The sequence below is a fragment of the Ranitomeya imitator genome, chromosome 2, assembly GCF_032444005.1.
Source record: "Ranitomeya imitator isolate aRanImi1 chromosome 2, aRanImi1.pri, whole genome shotgun sequence".
Classification (NCBI taxonomy): Eukaryota; Metazoa; Chordata; class Amphibia; order Anura; family Dendrobatidae; genus Ranitomeya; species Ranitomeya imitator.
Window position 1 is genome coordinate 184,353,281 of NC_091283.1, and position 22,479 is coordinate 184,375,759.

At 45.5% G+C, this 22,479-nt stretch overlaps 1 protein-coding gene across 1 annotated transcript in view; it reads right to left on the minus strand.

The window, feature by feature from the left end:
* CACNA1F (calcium voltage-gated channel subunit alpha1 F) overlaps window positions 1-22,479 on the minus strand; it is a 191,664-nt gene that overhangs the window by 122,985 nt on the left and 46,200 nt on the right. The window contains exons 7-9 of the mRNA XM_069748245.1: window positions 4,098-4,294; window positions 3,831-3,934; window positions 896-1,056 (exon numbers count right to left, since the gene is read on the minus strand). Of these exons, the coding sequence (XP_069604346.1) occupies window positions 896-1,056; window positions 3,831-3,934; window positions 4,098-4,294 (462 nt within the window). The remainder of the gene's footprint in view (window positions 1-895; window positions 1,057-3,830; window positions 3,935-4,097; window positions 4,295-22,479) is intronic.

Here is a 22,479-nt window from a genome sequence, read left to right on the forward strand (position 1 = left end):
AGGAACTTTGGACAGCCTTGGTCCAGTTGCCATGGAGAACCGTTGTGAACATCGAACAAGGTTCCTGTGAATATGTTTTCTCAACTCTAACTCCCATTGTTTTGGACCAGGTCCGTTCATTTTCTACATAGACAGTCATTCATTTGAGCATCTGCGATATAACATTACATTGAGGGCCAATCCATAAGAGCCTATAAAGGGCCCGTGAGCTGTTCATGTGCGCCACAAACTGCACCCAAAGAGCTCACGGACCCATTATAAGATGTGTATCAGTGCACACAGCTAATGGTCTACGTGGAAACAAAATTGGAGAATGAGTATCCCAAAGTCTGGCATATGAAAGAAGCAGAAATGTGCATATGAGAGCATCCCTTCATTTATTTCTATGGGACCGACAGAGATTTCTGTATCGTCAGTCACATGTTAGTAAATGGAGGGGTGTTCAGTCCATTGGTCACGTCAGTAGTTTGTGGTCACTGGATGGGAGCCCGGAGAGCTTCCTCCTATCTGCCATCATTAGCGGCTGTTCTTTTGATTATCTGTGCTGGTGTGCCAACATCACGTGTATATCACGCTGCAATTATGACGTTGCGCCAGGCCATCTAATTAAAAGAAGAGCCGTGGATGCAGTCAGGTAGGAGGTGGTTCTCAGGGCTCCACAGATTACCGACGTGGCCAATGGACTAGTGGTCACTCATCCTCACTACCTTGTTCTTGGGGGCCACAGTCATAATAAATTTATCTCCTACCCACAGGATAGGCGATAAATAAATTTAATGTGACAATCTCTTTAAGGAGGGAGACCAGTGTTTTGCCTAAATAAAACATTCTTTGTATTAAGCCCTTAAAAATCCTCAAGAAGTGAATATAATGCTGATTTACATCAGATACTCACGGTTGTGTCTTTCTAATCTATCTTCCCCTTCTGGATCGATATCTTCTGCCTGTGTGATCCAATCTAGATATCCTTTAAGATCTTCCTCCATCTGCTGCTTCTCCCTCAGTTTCTGGAAGTCCCCCCTGGCTTTGGCTTTCTCTCTTTCCTTTGAGAACTCTCTAGCACAGAATAGAATTATAGAGACGTGAGTGCAGAAAACCTACGAAGGAAGGCAGCATTTCCTACTGCTGTATAACAATGCGGGGCAGTAATATGAAGTATTACACTGCTCCCATTGAAATCAGTGGACTGATACTCCATGTACTCACTCTGCTCTATTTGATAAGGAGCTGAATGAGAACCCCCACCCCTGTATTAACTACCAAAAACATATTAGGGTTGACCCTACAAATAACAAACGCTGGATGTTAAGTCCGTGGATCTAGAATGATGTGACCTTCACTAGGTCTCATGTATCAGTACAGCTTAATTGCTGTACTGATATCTCCATCCTTAGTCTCGGTGGAAATCCAGCACAGCTTTTTTCCTGAACTGATATCTCCATCCTCTTCCCTTTGTGGAAATCCAGCACAGCTTCATTCCTTTACTGATACCTCCATCTTCTGCCCTTGATAGAGTTCCAGCACAGCTTCATTCCGGTACTGATATCTTCATTCTCAGCCCTTGGTGGAAATCCAGCACAGCTTCACTCATGTACTGATATCTCCATTCTCTTACCTTGGTGGAGTTCCAACACGGCTTCATTCCTCGATTGAGATCTTCATTCTGAGCCCTTGGTTGAGTTCCAGTACACATACATTCATGTACTGATATCTCCATCCTCTGCCCTTGGTGGAGTTCTAGCACAGCTTCGTTCCTGTACTGATATCTTCATTCTCAGCCCTTGGTGGTAATTCAGCAGAGCGTCATTCCTGTACTGATATCTCGATTCTCTGCCCTGGATGGCGTTCTCCTTCCTGGTGTTGACAGATTATGGGGTATGTGTGACTTCCCCTTCCCTCCTTCAGTGTCTCTCATAGGTCTTTTCCTCTCTGTGTACATTTAAGTCCATATATATTTGGACAGAGACAACATTTTTCTAATTTTGGTTATAGACATTACCACAATGAATTTTAAACAAAACAATTCAGATGCAGTTGAAGTTCAGACTTTCAGCTTTCATTTGAGGGTATCCATGATAAAATTGGATGAAGGATTTAGGAGTTTCAGCTCCTTAACATGTGCCACCCTGTTTTTAAAGGGACCAAAAGTAATTGGACAATTGACTCCAAGGCAATTTCATGGACCGGTGTGGGCAATCTCTTCATTATGTCATTCTCAATTAAGCAGATAAAAGGCCTGGAGTTGATTTGAGGTGTGGTTCTTGCATTTGGAAGGTTTTGTTGTGAAGTAAACATGTGGTCAAAGGAGCTCTCCATGCAGGTGAAACGAGCCATCCTTAAGCTGCGAAAACAGAAAAAACCCATCCGAGAAATTGCTACAATATTAGGAGTGGCAAAATCTACAGTTTGGTACATCCTGAGAAAGAAAGAAAGCACTGGTGAACTCATCAATGCAAAAAGACCTGGGCGCCCACAGAAGACAACAGTGGTGGATGATCGCAGAATAATCTCCATGGTGAAGAGAAACCCCTTCACAACAGCCAACCAAGTGAACAACACTCTCCAGGAGGTCGGCGTATCAATATCCAAATCTACCATAAAGAGAAGACTGCATGAAAGTAAATTCAGAGGGTTCACTGCACGGTGCAAGCCACTCATAAGCATCAAGAGTAAAAAGGCTAAAAAACATCTAAAAAAGCCATCACAGTTCTGGAATGTTTGGACAGATGAAACCAAGATCAACCTCTACCAGAATGATGGAAAGAGAAAAGTATGGCGAAGGCGTGGTACAGCTCATGATCCAAAGCATACCACATCATCTGTAAAACACGGCGGAGGCAGTGTGATGGCTTGGGCATGCATGACTGCCAGTGGCACTGGGTCACTAGTGTTTATTGATGATGTGACACAGGACAGAAGCAGCGGAATGAAGTCTGAGGTATTCAGAGCCGCCATACTGTGTGCTCACATCCAGCCAAATGCAGCAAAACTGATTGGTCGTCGTTTCATACTACAGATGGACAATGACCCAAAACATAAAGCCAAAGCAACCCAGGAGTTTATTAAAGCAAAGAAGTGGAATATTCTTGAATGGCGAAGTCAGTCACCTGATCTCAACCCAATTGAGCATGCATTTCACTTGTTAAAGACTAAACTTCAGACAGAAAGGCCCACAAACAAACAACAACTGAAAACCACGGCAGTGAAGGCCTGGCAGAACATCAAAAAGGAGGAAACACAGCGTCTGGTGATGGTCATGAGTTCAAGACTTCAGGCAGTCATTGCCAACAAAGGGTTTTCAACCAAGTAGAAATTAACATTTTATTTACAATTATTTAATCTGTCCAATTACTTTTGGTCCCTTTAAAAACAGGGTGGCACATGTTAAGGAGCTGAAACTCCTAAACCCTTCATCCAATTTTAATGTGAATACCCTCAAATGAAAGCTGAAAGTCTGAACTTCTACTGCACCTGAATTGTTTTGTTTAAAATTCGTTGTGGTAATGTCTATAACCAAAATTAGAAAAATGTTGTCTCTGTCCAAATATATAAGGACTTAACTGTACACTGATATACCACCTTTGAAATTCACACCCCACTTCACCCTCCCTATAGTTCAGTCTGTGTGATCTGCCTTCTCTGAAAACTCAAATGCTTTCTCCCCTCTCCACCTCCATCTCTGCTGCTATCTCTAAAATTACCATCTGATGACAAGCTAGAGTAAAATTGAATTATTTTTAATGAATGTAAGCTTCAGTAAAACAATATAAATATAATATATACATACACACTGTATGACTTCTGGGGTCTTGCCAGCAGCATGAACTTACCCACTCAACACACCCAAGACAAGGTTTAAAACGAAGAATGATCCGAAAATAACCAAGCTGACAAAGTATACCCAGGGAAGCTCGTGCCCCATAGCGTCCTGCATCTGTAGACATAGATATGCATAGGAACATTGCATAAAGTGAGACACATTTATTCCTTGGAAAGTTATAAACTAAGAAGGGGAACCGAACGGAAACTAACGTAGAAGCGAAATGTAGGAGTGGCAGAGGGGATTAGTATGGGGGCTTGTATGTTATATTGCTCACCCAGTACAGAACGTCTGTCCATCCTTCCATAGTGATGCACTGGAATACAGTCAGCATAGCAAAAAAGAAATTATCGAAGTTTGTGATGCCGCCATTGGGACCTTCCCACTTCCCCCGACACTCTGTGTTGTTTAAGTGACATTCTCTCCCATGACCAGAAAAAGCGCACGGCGCAGGTTCTTCCTCTGAGACAAGATCTAAAAGACATAAAAATAAAATTACTTTAATAATCATTCAAGGGGTTGTCCACCTTTAGGGGTATTTCTTTTTTTTAATGACGTGAAGGGAATTGGGGCTCAAAATAATTATTGCAGTTAGGATTCATCACAAATTTTGCACCGTTTGCCTTCTATAGCCTCTTTGTTGCATTGTCTTTTGCTGGCTACAGAAGGAGTTAACTGAGAGTCTGTCAGTGAACTCATTTTGATGGTCTAATGGGGGATTAGTACTCTTTTATCTGCCTTTTCTATGTTCTTTTTAGTTGGACGATATCAAAGGTGAATGTGCAGGGAGACAAAGAGCTTGCAAGAGCCAAAGAGTGCTAAATGTTTAATGGTTTAATGAAACCCGATTAAAAAAGTGATTTTTAGCCGCAAATACATGCATTTAAGTAAAAAAAGATATATTTTTCCCCACCCATGGACTACTAATTTCAGGAAACAATCAATGGTGCAGCTACAGACTGTCTGTGTTGTCACCTATTGATGGCGCTATTGTAACACAGGAAGATGCCTGGCAAAAGGAAACCTGCCAAGATGTTGAGATAATATTAGAAATAAAAGATGATGGCAGAACTTCTAACCTGTGTCTCATCGTATCATTCTCCACTCTATCATTGCACAAATGCCTTCCTAAAAAAGGACATTTCTAAAGCATTTACATTACAATGTCAGATTTAGGGTGTGTTCACACAGAGCTTTTAGGTTTTTCAGCAGATCCACATCAAAACTTGCTTCACACTGCCGTTCACACAGCAACTTTTTTTCCAAACGAGGTTTTGAAAAAATTGCCATAGAAAAAAAAGAAGTGTGATTTCTTTGTTGCATTTCACCATGAGATCTGTTCCAAACTTGATACTGTCAAGTCAAAAGGTTGCAAAAAACTCTGAAAAAAACCCATTAAAACAATGTCAGTACTTAAAACTTCGACAAAGAACCTCATGGAGTCTAAGGCTATGTGCACATGTTGTAGATTTCCTGCGGATCCGCATCATTTTTTTTCGAGCAGAAACGCTGCAGATCCGCAAGTGATTTACAGTACAATGTAAATCAATGGGAAAAAAAATGTTGCGCTAATGGTGCGGAAAAATCCGCACGGAAAACGCAGCAGATTCAAAAAAGGACCATGTCAATTGTTTTTGCAGATCTGCTGCGTTTTTGCACCCATTCCATAATAGAAATCTGCAGGGATGAAAAAAAGGATGAAATCTGCACAAAATCCGCAAAAAAAAAAAACGCGCAAAAAAAGGAGCAGATTCTGATCTGCGTTTTTTGCCAAGAAATGCAGAATCTGCACAGAAAATTCCACAGTCAAATCCGCAACGTGTGCACATAGCCTACATCAGATTTTTTCAGTCTAAAAAAACCCTTAGGCTATGTGCACCCTGAGTTTTTCAAGCAGTTTTGGAGCAGAAACTGAACAGAAACTCTCAAAATCATAATATTCCTCAAGAATGTAGAGTTTTTGCTCAGTGCTTATGGAGCGCCCCCAAGGGCTGTGGGGTACTCAGTGCCGGGCCCTTCTGTAGTCAATGGGGATGTCACGGTGGCTGACCCGGTCCGTGGCCCTCGGGAGGTCCGTTGATGAAATGGGGGGGGGGGAAAGGTCTTTAAAGGGATAATGTTCGTGACGCCACCTGTGGTATTCGGTCAGGGTGACCGACGCTGTTTAGGGGTCCGCTGGGGTGATGTTATGGCAGCTAGTTGGTATACCTTCCCACAGGTGAAGTATGTCCCCAGGGCTTCCCAGAGTGTAGATGGTGGATGGTGAGAGGCGCAGTGAAGAACGAGGACACAAGGTTGCAGTCTCTTTACCTTTACTGAAGGCTTCAGCTGTCATGATCCTAATGGCAGGGGATCACAAAAGGACAAGCACACAAAAAACAGAACAAGCTCTAGGGTAATGGAAACTGAGCTGACCGCGATCCTGAACCTAATTCACAACACTAGCAGTAGCCGGGGAACGTGCCTACGATGATTCTAGACGTCTCGCACCAGCCGAAGGACTAGCTTCCCCTATTAGAAGAAACAAAGACCTCTCTTGCCTCCAGAGAAACACCCCACAGAAATAGCAGCCCCCCACATGTAATGACGGTGAAATGAGAGGAAAGCACATACGTAGTAATGAAAACAGATTCAGCAAAATGAGGCCCGCTAAAACTAGATAGCAGAGGATACAAAAGTGAACTGCGCGGTCAGCGAAAAACCCTACAAAATACCATCCTGAAATTACCTGAACTCATGTGCTGTTGTGAATTCTGTGGCTGAGTTCACTTCTGTGGTCACAAGTGGTATTGCAGTCTCTGGGCTTCCTCCCTCAGGTGTTTTGGTGAGCTCGTTGGCTGCCTTGCTATTTAGCTCCACCTGAGTCTGTCTTCCTTGCTCCTTGTCAATGTTCCAGTGTTGGATCTGAGCTACTGCATCTTTCCTTGGGCCTGCTGCTCTGCTAGATAAGTGCTTCTAGTTTGTTTTCTGTTTTTTCTGTCCAGCTTGCTATTAACTTTTGCTGGAAGCTCTGAGAAGCAAAGGGGTGCACCGCCGTGCTGTTAGTTCGGCACGGTGGGTCTTTTTGCCCCTTTGCGTGGTTTTCGTTTTAGGGTTTTTTGTAGACTGCATAGTTCTCTTTGCTATCCTCGCTCTGTCTAGAATATCGGGCCTCACTTTGCTGAATCTATTTCATTCCTACGTTTGTCTTTTCATCTTGCTAACAGTCATTATATGTGGGGGGCTGCCTGTTCCTTTGGGGTATTTCTCTGAGGTAAGTCAGGCTTGTATTTCTATCTTCAGGCTAGTCAGCTCCTCAGGCAGTGCTGAGTTGCATAGGTAGTTGATAGGCGCAATCCACTGCTGCTTTCAGTTGTGTGAGGATAGATCAGGTACTGCAGTCTACAGAGATTCCACGTCTCAGAGCTCGTCCTATTGTTTTTGGTTATTGCCAGATCTCTGTATGTGCGCTGATTACTGCACGCTGTGTTGCCTGATTGCCAGCCATAACAGTACAAGGAGCCAACCAATGATTTCCAATAGAGGGAAAAAAGAAATCCTGACATCATTTTTTTTTCTTAGCTCTGTCTTCAGTCTTTTTTTTCCCCTAGACATTAGAGTGCTTCAGGACACAGCTGTGGACATGGATATTCAGGCTCTGTGCTCCTCAATGGATAATCTCGTTGTAAATGTACAAAAGATTCAAGATACTATTGATCAGAAATCGATGCTAGAACCAAGAATTCCGATTCCTGATTTGTTTTTTGGTGACAGAACTAAGTTCCTGAGCTTCAGAAATAATTGTAAGCTATTTTTGGCCTTGAAACCTCATTCTTCTGGTAATCCTATTCAACAGGTTTTGATTATTATTTCTTTTTTGCGCGGCGACCCACAGGACTGGGCGTTTTCTCTTGCACCAGGAGATTCTGCATTGAGTAATGTTGATGCATTTTTCCAGGCGCTGGGATTGCTTTACGATGAGCCTAATTCAGTGGATCAAGCTGAGAAAAATCTGCTGGCTTTATGCCAGGGTCAGGATGATGTAGAAGTATATTGTCAGAAATTTAGGAAATGGTCAGTACTCACTCTGTGGAATGAATCTGCACTAGCGGCTTTGTTCAGAAAGGGTCTCTCTGAAGCTCTTAAGGATGTAATGGTGGGATTTCCTATGCCTGCTGGTTTGAATGAGTCTATGTCCTTGGCCATTCAGATCGGTCGTCGCTTGCGCGAGCGTAAATCTGTGCACCATCTGGCGGTATTGTCTGAGAGTAAGCCTGAGCCTATGCAGTGCGACAGGACTATGACTAAAGTAGAACGGCACGAACACAGACGTCTGAACAGACTGTGTTTCTATTGTGGTGATTCTACTCATGCTATTTCTAATTGTCCTAAACGCACTAGGCGGTTCGATAGCTCTGCCGTTATTGGTACTGTACAGTCCAAATTCCTTTTGTCCATTACCTTAATGTGCTCTTTGTCATCATATTCTGTCATGGCGTTTGTGGATTCAGGCGCTGCCCTGAATCTGATGGATTTGGATTATGCTAAACGTTGTGGATTTTTCTTGGAGCCTTTGCGGTGTCCTATTCCGTTGAGAGGAATTGATGCTACACCTTTGGCCAAGAATAAGCCTCAGTACTGGGCCCAGCTGACCATGTGCATGGCTCCTGCACATCAGGAAGTTATTCGCTTTTTGGTACTGCATAATTTGCATGATGTGGTCGTGTTGGGGTTGCCATGGCTACAAACCCATAATCCAGTATTGGATTGGAACTCTATGTCGGTAACCAGCTGGGGTTGTCAGGGAGTACATGGTGATGTTCCATTTTTGTCTATTTCGTCATCCATTCCTTCTGACATCCCAGAGTTCTTGTCGGACTTTCTGGATGTATTTGAAGAGTCCAAGTCTGATGCCCTACCTCCGCATAGGAATTGTGATTGTGCTATCGATTTGATTCCTGGTAGTAAATTTCCTAAGGGTCGTTTATTTAATTTGTCCGTACCTGAACACACCGCTATGCGCAGTTATGTGAAGGAGTCCCTGGAGAAGGGACATATTCGCCCATCGTCGTCACCATTGGGAGCAGGGTTCTTTTTTGTAGCCAAGAAGGATGGTTCGCTAAGACCGTGTATTGATTACCGCCTTCTTAATAAGATCACTGTTAAGTTTCAGTATCCCTTGCCATTGATTTCTGACTTGTTTGCTCGGATTAAGGGGGCTAGTTGGTTTACTAAGATTGATCTTCGTGGTGCGTATAATCTGGTGAGAATCAGGCAGGGAGATGAATGGAAAACGGCATTTAATACGCCCGAGGGTCATTTTGAGTATCTGGTGATGCCGTTCGGACTTGCCAATGCTCCATCTGTTTTTCAGTCTTTTATGCATGACATTTTCCGTGAGTATCTGGATAAATTCTTGATTGTTTACTTGGATGACATTTTGATCTTCTCAGATGATTGGGAGTCTCATGTGAAGCAAGTCAGAATGGTTTTCCAGGTACTGCGTGCTAATTCCTTGTTCGTGAAGGGATCAAAGTGTCTCTTCGGTGTGCAGAAAGTTTCATTTTTGGGGTTCATCTTTTCCCCTTCTACTATCGAGATGGATCCGGTTAAGGTTCAGGCCATCCAGGATTGGACTCAGCCGACATCTCTAAAAAGTTTGCAGAAATTCCTGGGCTTTGCTAATTTTTATCGTCGCTTCATCTGTAATTTTTCTAGCATTGCCAGACCATTGACCGATTTGACCAAGAAGGGTGCTGATTTGGTTAATTGGTCTTCTGCTGCCGTGGAAGCTTTTCAGGAGCTGAAGCGTCGTTTTTGCTGTGCCCCTGTGTTGTGTCAACCTGATGTTTCTCTTCCGTTCCAGGTCGAGGTTGATGCTTCTGAGATTGGTGCAGGGGCGGTTTTGTCACAGAGAGGTTCTGGTTGCTCAGTGTTCAAACCATGTGCTTTCTTTTCCAGGAAATTTTCTGCTGCTGAGCGTAATTATGATGTGGGCAACCGAGAGTTGCTGGCCATGAAGTGGGCATTCGAGGAGTGGCGTCATTGGCTTGAGGGTGCTAAGCATCGCGTGGTGGTTTTGACTGATCATAAGAACCTTACTTATCTCGAGTCTGCCAAGCGCTTGAATCCTAGACAGGCCCGTTGGTCGTTATTTTTTGCTCGTTTTGATTTTGTGATTTCATACCTTCCGGGCTCTAAAAATGTGAAGGCGGATGCTCTGTCTAGGAGTTTTGTGCCCGACTCTCCGGGGTTATCTGAGCCGGCGAGTATCCTCAAGGAAGGAGTCATTGTGTCTGCCATCTCCCCTGATTTGCGGAGAGTGTTGCAGAAATTTCAGGCTAATAAACCTGATCGTTGTCCGGCCGAGAAACTGTTCGTCCCTGATAGGTGGACTAGTAAAGTTATCTCTGAACTTCATTGTTCGGTGCTGGCCGGTCATCCAGGAATCTTTGGTACCAGGGAGTTGGTTGCTAGATCCTTCTGGTGGCCATCTCTGTCACGGGATGTGCGTGCTTTTGTGCAGTCCTGTGGAATTTGTGCTAGGGCTAAGCCCTGCTGTTCACGTGCCAGTGGGTTGCTTTTGCCCTTGCCGGTCCCGAAGAGGCCTTGGACACATATTTCGATGGATTTCATTTTTGACCTTCCCGTTTCTCAAAAAATGTCGGTCATTTGGGTGGTCTGTGATCGCTTTTCTAAAATGGTCCATCTGGTGCCCTTGGTTAAATTGCCTTCCTCCTCTGATTTGGTGCCTTTGTTCTTCCAGCATGTGGTTCGTTTACATGGCATTCCTGAGAATATTGTTTCTGACAGAGGTTCCCAGTTTGTCTCGAGGTTCTGGCGAGCCTTTTGTGGTAGGATGGGCATTGACCTATCTTTCTCCTCGGCCTTCCATCCTCAGACTAATGGCCAGACCGAACAAACCAATCAGACCTTGGAAACATATCTGAGATGTTTTGTTTCCGCTGACCAGGATGATTGGGTGTCATTTTTGCCGTTGGCTGAGTTCGCCCTTAATAATCGGGCCAGCTCGGCTACCTTGGTCTCTCCATTTTTCTGCAATTCTGGGTTCCATCCTCGTTTCTCTTCAGGACAGGTTGAGTCTTCGGACTGTCCTGGTGTGGATTATGTGGTGGACAGGTTGCAGCAGATCTGGACTCAGGTAGTGGACAATTTGACCTTGTCCCAGGAGAAGGCTCAGCTTTTCGCTAATCGCAGACGCCGTGTGGGACCCCGACTTCGTGTTGGGGATCTGGTTTGGTTATCTTCTCGTCATATACCTATGAAGGTTTCCTCTCCTAAATTTAAACCTCGTTTTATTGGTCCGTATAGGATTTCTGAGATTCTCAATCCGGTGTCTTTTCGTCTGACCCTCCCAGACTCCTTTTCCATACATAATGTATTCCATAGGTCGTTGTTGAGGAGATACGTGGCACCTATGGTTCCATCTGTGGAGCCTCCTGCCCCTGTTTTGGTGGAGGGGGAATTGGAGTATATTGTGGAGAAGATTTTGGATTCTCGTGTCTCTAGACGGAAACTCCAGTATCTGGTCAAATGGAAGGGTTATGCTCAGGAAGATAATTCCTGGGTTTTTGCCTCTGATGTCCATGCCCCAGATCTTGTTCGTGCCTTTCATGTGGCTCATCCTGGTCGGCCTGGGGGTTCTGGTGAGGGTTCGGTGACCCCTCCTAAAGGGGGGGGTACTGTTGTGAATTCTGTGGCTGAGTTCACTTCTGTGGTCACAAGTGGTATTGCAGTCTCTGGGCTTCCTCCCTCAGGTGTTTTGGTGAGCTCGTTGGCTGCCTTGCTATTTAGCTCCACCTGAGTCTGTCTTCCTTGCTCCTTGTCAATGTTCCAGTGTTGGATCTGAGCTACTGCATCTTTCCTTGGGCCTGCTGCTCTGCTAGATAAGTGCTTCTAGTTTGTTTTCTGTTTTTTCTGTCCAGCTTGCTATTAACTTTTGCTGGAAGCTCTGAGAAGCAAAGGGGTGCACCGCCGTGCTGTTAGTTCGGCACGGTGGGTCTTTTTGCCCCTTTGCGTGGTTTTCGTTTTAGGGTTTTTTGTAGACTGCATAGTTCTCTTTGCTATCCTCGCTCTGTCTAGAATATCGGGCCTCACTTTGCTGAATCTATTTCATTCCTACGTTTGTCTTTTCATCTTGCTAACAGTCATTATATGTGGGGGGCTGCCTGTTCCTTTGGGGTATTTCTCTGAGGTAAGTCAGGCTTGTATTTCTATCTTCAGGCTAGTCAGCTCCTCAGGCAGTGCTGAGTTGCATAGGTAGTTGATAGGCGCAATCCACTGCTGCTTTCAGTTGTGTGAGGATAGATCAGGTACTGCAGTCTACAGAGATTCCACGTCTCAGAGCTCGTCCTATTGTTTTTGGTTATTGCCAGATCTCTGTATGTGCGCTGATTACTGCACGCTGTGTTGCCTGATTGCCAGCCATAACAATGTGCCAACTCATGAAACATGAGGAGTAATATCAGCCCACTAGAGCAACCAGCAACAAGGAATCACATAACTGCAAGCTGGACTAAAACAAAAATAAAGCAAAACGTGGAACAGGAAAATCAAAAACTTAGCTTGTCCTGATGATTACAGAAGCGGAAAGCAGAGGTAACAATACACACTGATTACATTGATCGCCGGCGAGGAAATGACAAGAAAGCCAGGTTAAATAGGAAACTCCCATATCCTGATAGAACAGGTGGACACCAGAGACCGCAGAGAACACAAGTCACCCAGTACCATCTGTAACCACCAGAGGGAGCCCAAAAACAGAATCCACAACAGTACCCCCCCTTGAGGAGGGGTCACCGAACCCTCACGAGAACCACCAGGGCGACCAGGATGAGCCCTATGAAATGCACGGACCAAATCAACAGCATGAACATCAGAGGCAACCACCCAAGAATTATCCTCCTGACCATAACCCTTCCACTTGACCAAATACTGAAGTTTCCGTCTGGAAACACGAGAATCCAAGATCTTCTCAACAACATACTCCAATTCTCCCTCCACCAGCATCGGAGCAGGAGGCTCAAGCGAAGGAACAACAGGTACCACATACTTCCACAACAACGACCGATGGAACACATTATGAATAGCAAACGATGCCGGGAGGTCCAAACGAAACGACACAGGGTTAAGAATTTCCAAGATCCTATAGGGACCAATAAACCGAGGCTTGAACTTAGGAGAAGAGACCTTCATAGGAACAAAACGAGAAGACAACCACACCAAGTCCCCAACACGAAGTCGAGGACCCACGCGGCGACGGCGATTAGCAAACTGCTGAGCCCTCTCCTGGGACAACTTCAAATTGTCCACCACATGACTCCAAATCTGATGCAACCTATCCACCACCATGTCCACTCCGGGACAATCAGAAGGCTCCACCTGACCAGAGGAAAAACGAGGATGAAACCCCGAATTACAAAAGAAAGGAGAAACCAAGGTAGCAGAACTAGCCCGATTATTAAGGGCAAATTCGGCAAGCGGCAAAAAGGTAACCCAGTTATCTTGATCAGCAGAAACAAAACACCTTAAATAAGTTTCCAAGGTCTGATTAGTTCGTTCCGTCTGGCCATTCGTCTGAGGATGGAATGCAGACGAAAAGGACAAATCAATGCCCATCTTAGCACAGAACGTCCGCCAAAATCTAGACACAAACTGGGATCCCCTGTCAGAAACAATGTTCTCCGGAATCCCATGCAAACGAACCACGTTCTGAAAAAACAGAGGGACCAACTCAGAGGAGGAAGGTAACTTAGGCAAGGGGACCAGATGAACCATCTTAGAAAAGCGGTCACACACAACCCAGATGACGGACATTTTTTGAGAGACAGGGAGATCCGAAATAAAGTCCATGGAAATGTGCGTCCAAGGCCTCTTCGGGATAGGCAAAGGTGACAACAATCCACTGGCCCGAGAACAGCAAGGCTTAGCCCGAGCGCAAACTTCACAAGACTGCACAAAAGAACGCACATCCCTCGACAAGGAAGGCCACCAAAAAGACCTGGCCACCAAGTCTCTAGTACCAAAATATTCCAGGATGACCTGCCAACGCAGAAGAATGGACCTCGGAGATGACTCTACTGGTCCAATTATCCGGAACAAACAGTCTTTCAGGCGGACAACGATCAGGTTTATCCGCCTGAAACTCCTGCAAAGCACGTCGCAAGTCTGGGAAGACAGCCGACAAAATCACCCCATCCCTAAGGATACCAGTGGGCTCAGAATTTCCAGGGGAATCAGGCACAAAACTCCTAGAAAGAGCATCCGCCTTCACATTCTTTGAACCTGGCAGATATGAAACCACAAAATCGAAACGGGAGAAAAACAGTGACCAACGAGCCTGTCTAGGATTCAGACGCTTGGCAGACTCAAGGTAAATCAGATTTTTGTGATCAGTCAAGACCACCACACGATGTCTAGCACCCTCAAGCCAATGACGCCACTCCTCAAATGCCCACTTCATGGCCAAAAGCTCCCGATTACCAACATCATAATTCCGCTCAGTGGGCGAAAACTTTCTAGAAAAGAACGCACATGGCTTCATCACCGAGCAATCGGAGCTTCTCTGTGACAAAACCGCCCCCGCTCCAATCTCAGACGCATCAACCTCAACCTGAAAAGGAAGCGAAACATCTGGCTGACGCAACACAGGAGCAGAAGAAAACCGGCGCTTAAGTTCCTGAAAGGCCTCCACAGCCGCAGGAGACCAATCAGCAACATCAGCACCCTTCTTAGTCAGATCCGTCAAAGGCTTAACAACACTAGAAAAATTAGTTATAAAACGACGATAAAAATTAGCAAAGCCCAAGAACTTCTGTAGACTCTTAAGAGATGTAGGCTGCGTCCAGTCACAAATAGCTTGAACCTTGACGGGATCCATCTCAATAGTAGAAGGGGAAAAAATATACCCCAAAAAAAGAAATCTTCTGGACTCCAAAGAGACACTTTGAACCTTTTACAAACAAAGAATTGGCCCGCAGGACCTGAAACACCTTCCTGACCTGCTGAACATGGGACTCCCAGTCATCAGAAAAAACCAAAACATCATCCAAATACACAATCATAAATTTATCCAGATATTCACGGAAAATATCGTGCATAAAGGACTGGAAGACAGAAGGAGCATTAGAAAGTCCAAAAGGCATCACCAAATACTCAAAATGGCCCTCAGGCGTATTAAATGCGGTTTTCCACTCATCACCCTGCTTAATCCGCACAAGATTATACGCACCCCGAAGATCAATCTTAGTGAACCATTTAGCCCCCTTAATGCGAGCGAACAAATCAGTCAACAATGGCAAAGGATACTGATATTTGACCGTAATCTTATTCAAAAGACGGTAATCTATACAAGGCCTCAAGGAACCATCTTTTTTGGCCACGAAAAAAAAACCTGCTCCCAAAGGAGATGAAGATGGACGGATATGTCCCTTTTCCAAGGACTCCTTAACATAATCCAGCATAGCAGTATGCTCTGGCACTGACAGATTGAACAAACGACCTTTAGGAAATTTACTGCCAGGAATCAAATCTATAGCACAATCGCAATCCCTGTGAGGAGGAAGCGAATTGAGCTTAGGCTCCTCAAAAACATCCCGATAGTCAGACAAAAACACAGGAATCTCAGAAGGAGTAGATGAAGCGATAGAAATCGGAGGTGCATCATCATGAACCCCCTGACATCCCCAGCTTAACACAGACATCGTTTTCCAGTCCAAGACTGGGTTATGAGTTTGTAACCATGGCAGACCAAGCACTAAGACATCATGTAAATTATACAGTACCAGGAAGCGAATCACCTCCTGATGAACGGGAGTCATACGCATGGTCACGTGTGTCCAGTACTGAGGTTTATTCATAACCAAAGGTGTAGAGTCAATTCCTTTCAAAGGAATAGGGACTTCCAGAGGCTCCAGACTAAACCCACAGCGGTTGGCAAATGACCAATCCATAAGACTCAGGGCAGCGCCTGAATCCACATAGGCATCGACGGAAATGGCTGATAATGAACAAATCAGAGTCACAGACAGAATGAACTTAGACTGTAAAGTACTAATGGCAACAGACTTATCAACCTTTTTTGTGTGTTTAGAGCATGCTGATATAACATGAGCTGAATCACCACAATAAAAACACAACCCATTTTTCCGCCTATAGTTTTGCCGTTCACTTCTGGACTGAATTCTATCACATTGCATTGTCTCAGGTGCCTGTTCAGAAGACACCGCCAAATGGTGCACAGGTTTGCGCTCCTGTAAACGCCGATCAATCTGAATAGCCATAGTCATAGACTCATTCAGACCTGTAGGCGCCGGGAACCCCACCATAACATCTTTAATGGCCTCAGAAAGGCCATCTCTGAATTTTGCAGCCAGAGCGCACTCATTCCACTGAGTAAGCACCGACCATTTCCGAAATTTCTGACAATATATTTCTGCTTCATCTTGCCCCTGAGAGAGAGCCAATAAAGCTTTTTCAGCCTGAATCTCTAGGTTAGGTTCCTCATAGAGCAAACCCAATGCCAGAAAAAACGCATCCACATTGAGCAACGCAGGATCCCCTGGTGCCAATGCAAATGCCCAATTCTGAGGGTCACCCCGCAGGAAAGATATTACAATTTTGACTTGCTGAGCAGGGTCTCCAGAGGAGCGAGATTTCAAAGAAAGAAACAACTTGCAATTGTTCCTAAAATTCAGAAAACTAGATCTATCTCCAGAAAAAAACTCTGGGATAGGAATTCTAGGTTCAGACATAGGAGCATGTACAACAAAATCTTGTATATTTTGAACCTTAGCAGCAAGATTATTCAGGCTGGAAGCCAAACTCTGGACGTCCATGATAAACAGCTGAGGTCAGAGACATTCAAGGATTAAGAGGAGGTAAGACGCAGCCAGGCTGCAATTAAGGCTAGGCAGCAAACTCTGAGGGAAGGAAAAAAAAAAAAAAAAAAACTTCCTCAGACTACTTTTCCTCCTACTTCAGCCAATACGATTACCACTTTTCGGGCCGGCGATACTGTCATGATCCCAATGGCAGGGGATCACAAAAGGACAAGCACACAAAAAACAGAACAAGCTCTAGGGTGATGGAAACTGAGCTGACCGCGATCCTGAACCTAATTCACAACACTAGCAGTAGCCGGGGAACGTGCCTACGATGATTCTAGATGTCTCGCGCCAGCCGAAGGACTAGCTTCCCCTATTAGAAGAAACAAAGACCTCTCTTGCCTCCAGAGAAACACCCCACAGAAATAGCAGCCCCCCACATGTAATGACGGTGAAATGAGAGGAAAGCACATACGTAGTAATGAAAACAGATTCAGCAAAATGAGGCCCGCTAAAACTAAATAGCAGAGGATACAAAAGTGAACTGCGCGGTCAGCGAAAAACCCTACAAAATACCATCCTGAAATTACCTGAACTCATGTGCCAACTCATGGAACATGAGGAGTAATATCAGCCCACTAGAGCAACCAGCAACAAGGAATCACATAACTGCAAGCTGGACTAAAACAAAAATAAAGCAAAACGTGGAACAGGAAAATCAAAAACTTAGCTTGTCCTGATGATTACAGAAGCGGAAAGCAGAGGTAACAAGACACACTGATTACATTGATCGCCGGCGAGGAAATGACAAGAAAGCCAGGTTAAATAGGAAACTCCCATATCCTGATAGAACAGGTGGACACCAGAGACCGCAGAGAACACAAGTCACCCAGTACCATCTGTAACCACCAGAGGGAGCCCAAAAACAGAATCCACAACATTCAGCATCCACAGTCCAGGGTAGGGACCACGAGGTAGGCAGAGTCCAGCCAGTCTGAAGGCAAATCCAGAGTCCCCTTATCCAGGTGGAATTCAATAACCTTCCTATGCGCACAGTAACACAGTAGGTCCCTACTTGCATAAGGTCCAATAAGGTCCTCACTGTTGTTACTCCTCTCGCTGTTCCCCGTGGTCGGATAGAACAAAACACGTATGACCGGTGACTTGAGACTTTGGTTAGGGACTCTAGCACGCCCCGGCCTCTTTAAGGTTGCCACCTTGGCTCCTGTGTATAAAGGGGCGGACAGGCAACTTGGAATCACCTGCCCTGCTGGTCTCTGAAGCAAGGCGTAGAGCACTTACTCCCTCGGTATTCCGGCTACCGGATCGCGCACCAGAAGGATGCAGCTTCTCTCGGCCACCCTCCTCTCTGGTATCCACTTGTTGCTATGCCTTCATTTCTCACTCACTGCAATACAAGTCTCTTCTATATCTCTTTCTTAGGATGCTGCCGCATGTGGGGCAGGCGCAGCTCCGTGGACCCTCGCCCTCCTCAGACCGCAGTCTGGATCTGACTGGAGATCGCTACAGCCAGCTCGACCTGGAGACCTTTCCGTGTCGGTCCCCAGCCAGGAACTCTCTAACTTTCCCTCCAACTACCAGTTTTACCTAACTGTGAGGAGTGGCCTAGTAAATAGACCCTTTGCTCCCCCCGGTGGCTGGAGTGTGAAGTGTGTTGTGTGGTTAGTGATACCTGGACAGAAGATCTCCTTCATTGCCTTCAGACGTAACATCACTCCCCCTGGTGGAAGAATAACATTACTGCAACGAACCAGGACTCTGAGGCGCTGCACTAATATGCACACTAAGTTTTTTGAAGAATTTTTGGAACAGAAACTAAACGAAAACTCTACAAATCTCAAAAACCTGGGGGTTCTGCTCAGTGTCTGCTTCAAAAACGCTACAAAAAAAACGACCTGGGAGTTTTCCCATGGGTTAGGGGATAACATACTGATGGCCGGAGGTCTGACAACTGTCCTGCATGGAGCAGCGGTGTGAACACTTGATCTCTGCTGGAAATAGCGCTATGCTGCGAGTGATCGCTCTCACATGGCTGTTTTACAACTCTTGGCTACAGTTCCCAAATCGCGGCACTAGAATCCACTTCTGACTTCGATATCCTATGGAAGGAAGACACCTGCATCTCTCATTAAAAGGGGGTCTAAAAGTCCAGGCCCTGCTTCATTCAGTCGGAAATTGGTTGGCTCCCATAGATGTAAATGGAGTGCACTAGTGTGGCCATGTTTCTATTCATTCTACGCTTGGGTCTCAATAGTCAGGACAGGGGGTTGGAGGACTCTGGAGGTAGTCACAGAGAAGGGACCCCATATCTATCAGACCTTTACAGCATTTCCTTTGACAAAGATGGGAATTTCCCTCTAACAGTTTGAGATCGCATCATAATAATATTTCATGATATATTGACCAATGTGACATTTCTCTTTTCGTCTGTATTCATGAGCAGACTTTTGACTAAAAAAAATTAAAAAAAGCATTAAGATTAGGGGATAAACTGCAGCAAAAAATGTGAAGCTTTTGCCGCAATTATATAAAAAAGTGAAAAAATAGCGATTCAATTTGCAAAGCAGCGTTCGCAGGTCCTTGACTCATCTGCCCTTCTACAACTACGACTCCTGTCATCCTCATATCATCTGTTATGACAGGATCATCCATGAGGGCTGGAAAGCCCAAACCTGCAATCAATGACCCCAGTCATGTCTGACACTTTAGATGGTAGTTAGTGGCTGTCGCACACAGGACTGAAGCGTCACACCAAGGAATAGCACAGAGTCTGCAGTGTAATGAGATCTGTAGCCGACCTTGGCCTTGAGCGCCTGCTGTGGGGAGAAACATATGGTGATCGCAGGCCGTTCCACAGCTTAAGTCAGATGAAATCATTCCTTCGGTTTTCTGTGAACTCAGATACACTAATCTTTACAGAGCTGCTGGTCTGAAACATGACTAAATGAGATCTTCCCTGCCATGGTTAATGACACCAATATAGTAGGAGAAGAAGTGAACCTTCCTTACCGCTGGATCGCTCGTACATGTCGCTGAGCAAGACTCTACCAGTCAGCACACAGTAAGACCGTCGTCATGTACGGTATGTGGCAGTCCTGAGCGTAGAGTCTGAACTTGGCACATGGAGACCCTACATTAGGGAGTCATAACCACTCTGTCCGCTCTATGTGCTGCCTGTTATGAACAGGTAATTCAGAACCACAATGGACCTTGAAGTTCAGAGAACACAAAGTGACCTGACAATTACCAAAAACATAGGACGAGCTCTGAGACGTGGGAACTCTGCTGACCGCAATCCCTAATCCTATCACACCACACTAGAGGTAGCCGTGGATTGCGCCTAACGCTCCCTATGCAACTCGGCACAGCCTGAGAAACTAACTAGCCCTGAAGATAGAAAAATAAGCCTACCTTGCCTCAGAGAAATTCCCCAAAGGAAAAGGCAGCCCCCCACATATAATGACTGTGAGTAAAGATGAAAATACAAACACAGAGATGAAATAGATTTAGCAAAGTGAGGCCTGACTTACTGAATAGACCGAGGATAGGAAAGATAGCTTTGAGGTCAACACAAAAACCTACAAACAACCACGCAGAGGGGCAAAAAGACCCTCCGCACCGACTAACGGTACGGAGGTGCTCCCTCTGCGTCTCAGAGCTTCCAGCAAGCAAGAAAAACCAATATAGCAAGCTGGACAGACAATATAGCAAACAAAAGTAACACAAGCAGAACTTAGCTTATGCAGGCCACAGGAACGATCCAGGAGGAAGCAAGACCAATACTAGAACATTGACTGGAGGCCAGGATCAAAGCACCAGGTGGAGTTAAATAGAGCAGCACCTAACGACTTAACCTCATCACCTGAGGAAGGAAACTCAGAAGCCGCAGTACCACTCTCATCCACCAAAGGAAGCTCATAGACAGAACCAGCCGAAGTACCACTCTCGACCACAGGAGGGAGCTTGGCCACAGAATTCACAACAGTACCCCCCCCTTGAGGAGGGGTCACCGAACCCTCACCAGAGCCCCCAGGCCGACCAGGATGAGCCACATGAAAGGCACGAACCAGATCGGTAGCATGGACATCAGAGGCAAAGACCCAGGAATTATCTTCCTGACCATAACCTTTCCACTTAACCAAATACTGGAGTTTCCGTCTCGAAACACGAGAATCCAAAATCTTCTCCACTATATACTCCAATTCCCCTTCCACCAAAACCGGAGCAGGAGGATCAATAGATGGAACCACAGGTGCCACGTATCTCCGCAACAATGACCTATGGAACGCATTATGGATGGAAAAAGAAGCTGGAAGAGTCCGACGAAAAGACACAGGATTAAGAACCTCAGAAATCCTATATGGACCAATGAAACGAGGCTTAAATTTAGGAGAGGAAACCTTCATAGGAATATAACGAGATGACAACCAAACCAAATCCCCAACACAAAGTCGGGGACCCACACAGCGCCTGCGGTTAGCGAAACGTTGAGCCTTCTCCTGGGACAAAGTCAAATTGTCCACTACATGAGTCCAAATCTGCTGCAACCTATCCACCACAGTATCCACACCAGGACAGTCCGAAGACTCAACCTGCCCTGAAGAGAAATAAGGGTGGAACCCAAAATTGCAGAAAAACGGCAAAACCAAAGTAGCCGAGTTGGCCCGATTATTAAGGGCGAACTCAGCCAAAGGCAAAAAGGACACCCAATCATCCTGATCAGCAGAAACAAAACATCTCAGATATGTTTCCAAGGTCTGATTGGTTTGTTCAGTCTGGCCATTTGTCTGAGGATGGAAAGCCGAGGAAAAAGACAAATCAATGCCCATACTAGCACAAAAGGCCCGCCAAAACCTCGAAACAAACTGGGAACCTCTGTCAGAAACGATGTTCTCTGGAATGCCATGTAAACGAACCACATGCTGGAAAAACAATGGCACCAAATCAGAGGAGGAAGGCAATTTAGACAAGGGCACCAAATGGACCATCTTAGAGAAGCGATCACAAACTACCCAAATGACCGACATTCTTTGAGAGACGGGGAGATCCGAAATAAAATCCATAGAGATATGTGTCCAAGGCCTCTTCGGGACCGGCAAGGGCAAAAGCAACCCACTGGCACGAGAACAGCAGGGCTTAGCCCGAGCACAGATCCCACAGGACTGCATAAAAGAACGCACATCCCGCGACAGAGACGGCCACCAAAAGGATCTAGCCACCAAATCTCTGGTACCAAAGATTCCAGGATGACCAGCCAACACCGAACAATGAACCTCAGAGATAACTTTATTCGTCCACCTATCAGGGACAAACAGTTTCTCCGCTGGGCAACGGTCAGGTCTATTAGCCTGAAATTTTTGCAGCACCCGCCGCAAATCAGGGGAGATGGCAGACAAAATTACTCCCTCTTTGAGAATACCCGCCGGCTCAGGCAAACCCGGAGAATCGGGCACAAAACTCCTAGACAGGGCATCCGCCTTCACATTCTTAGAGCCCGGAAGGTACGAAACCACAAAGTCAAAACGGGAGAAAAACAGCGACCAACGAGCCTGTCTAGGATTCAACCGTTTGGCAGACTCGAGATAAGTCAAGTTTTTGTGATCAGTCAAGACCACCACGCGATGCTTAGCTCCTTCAAGCCAATGACGCCACTCCTCGAATGCCCACTTCATGGCTAGCAACTCACGATTGCCAACATCATAATTTCGCTCAGCAGGCGAAAATTTCCTGGAAAAGAAGGCGCATGGTTTCATCACCGAGCAATCAGAACTTCTCTGCGACAAAACAGCCCCTGCTCCAATTTCGGAAGCATCA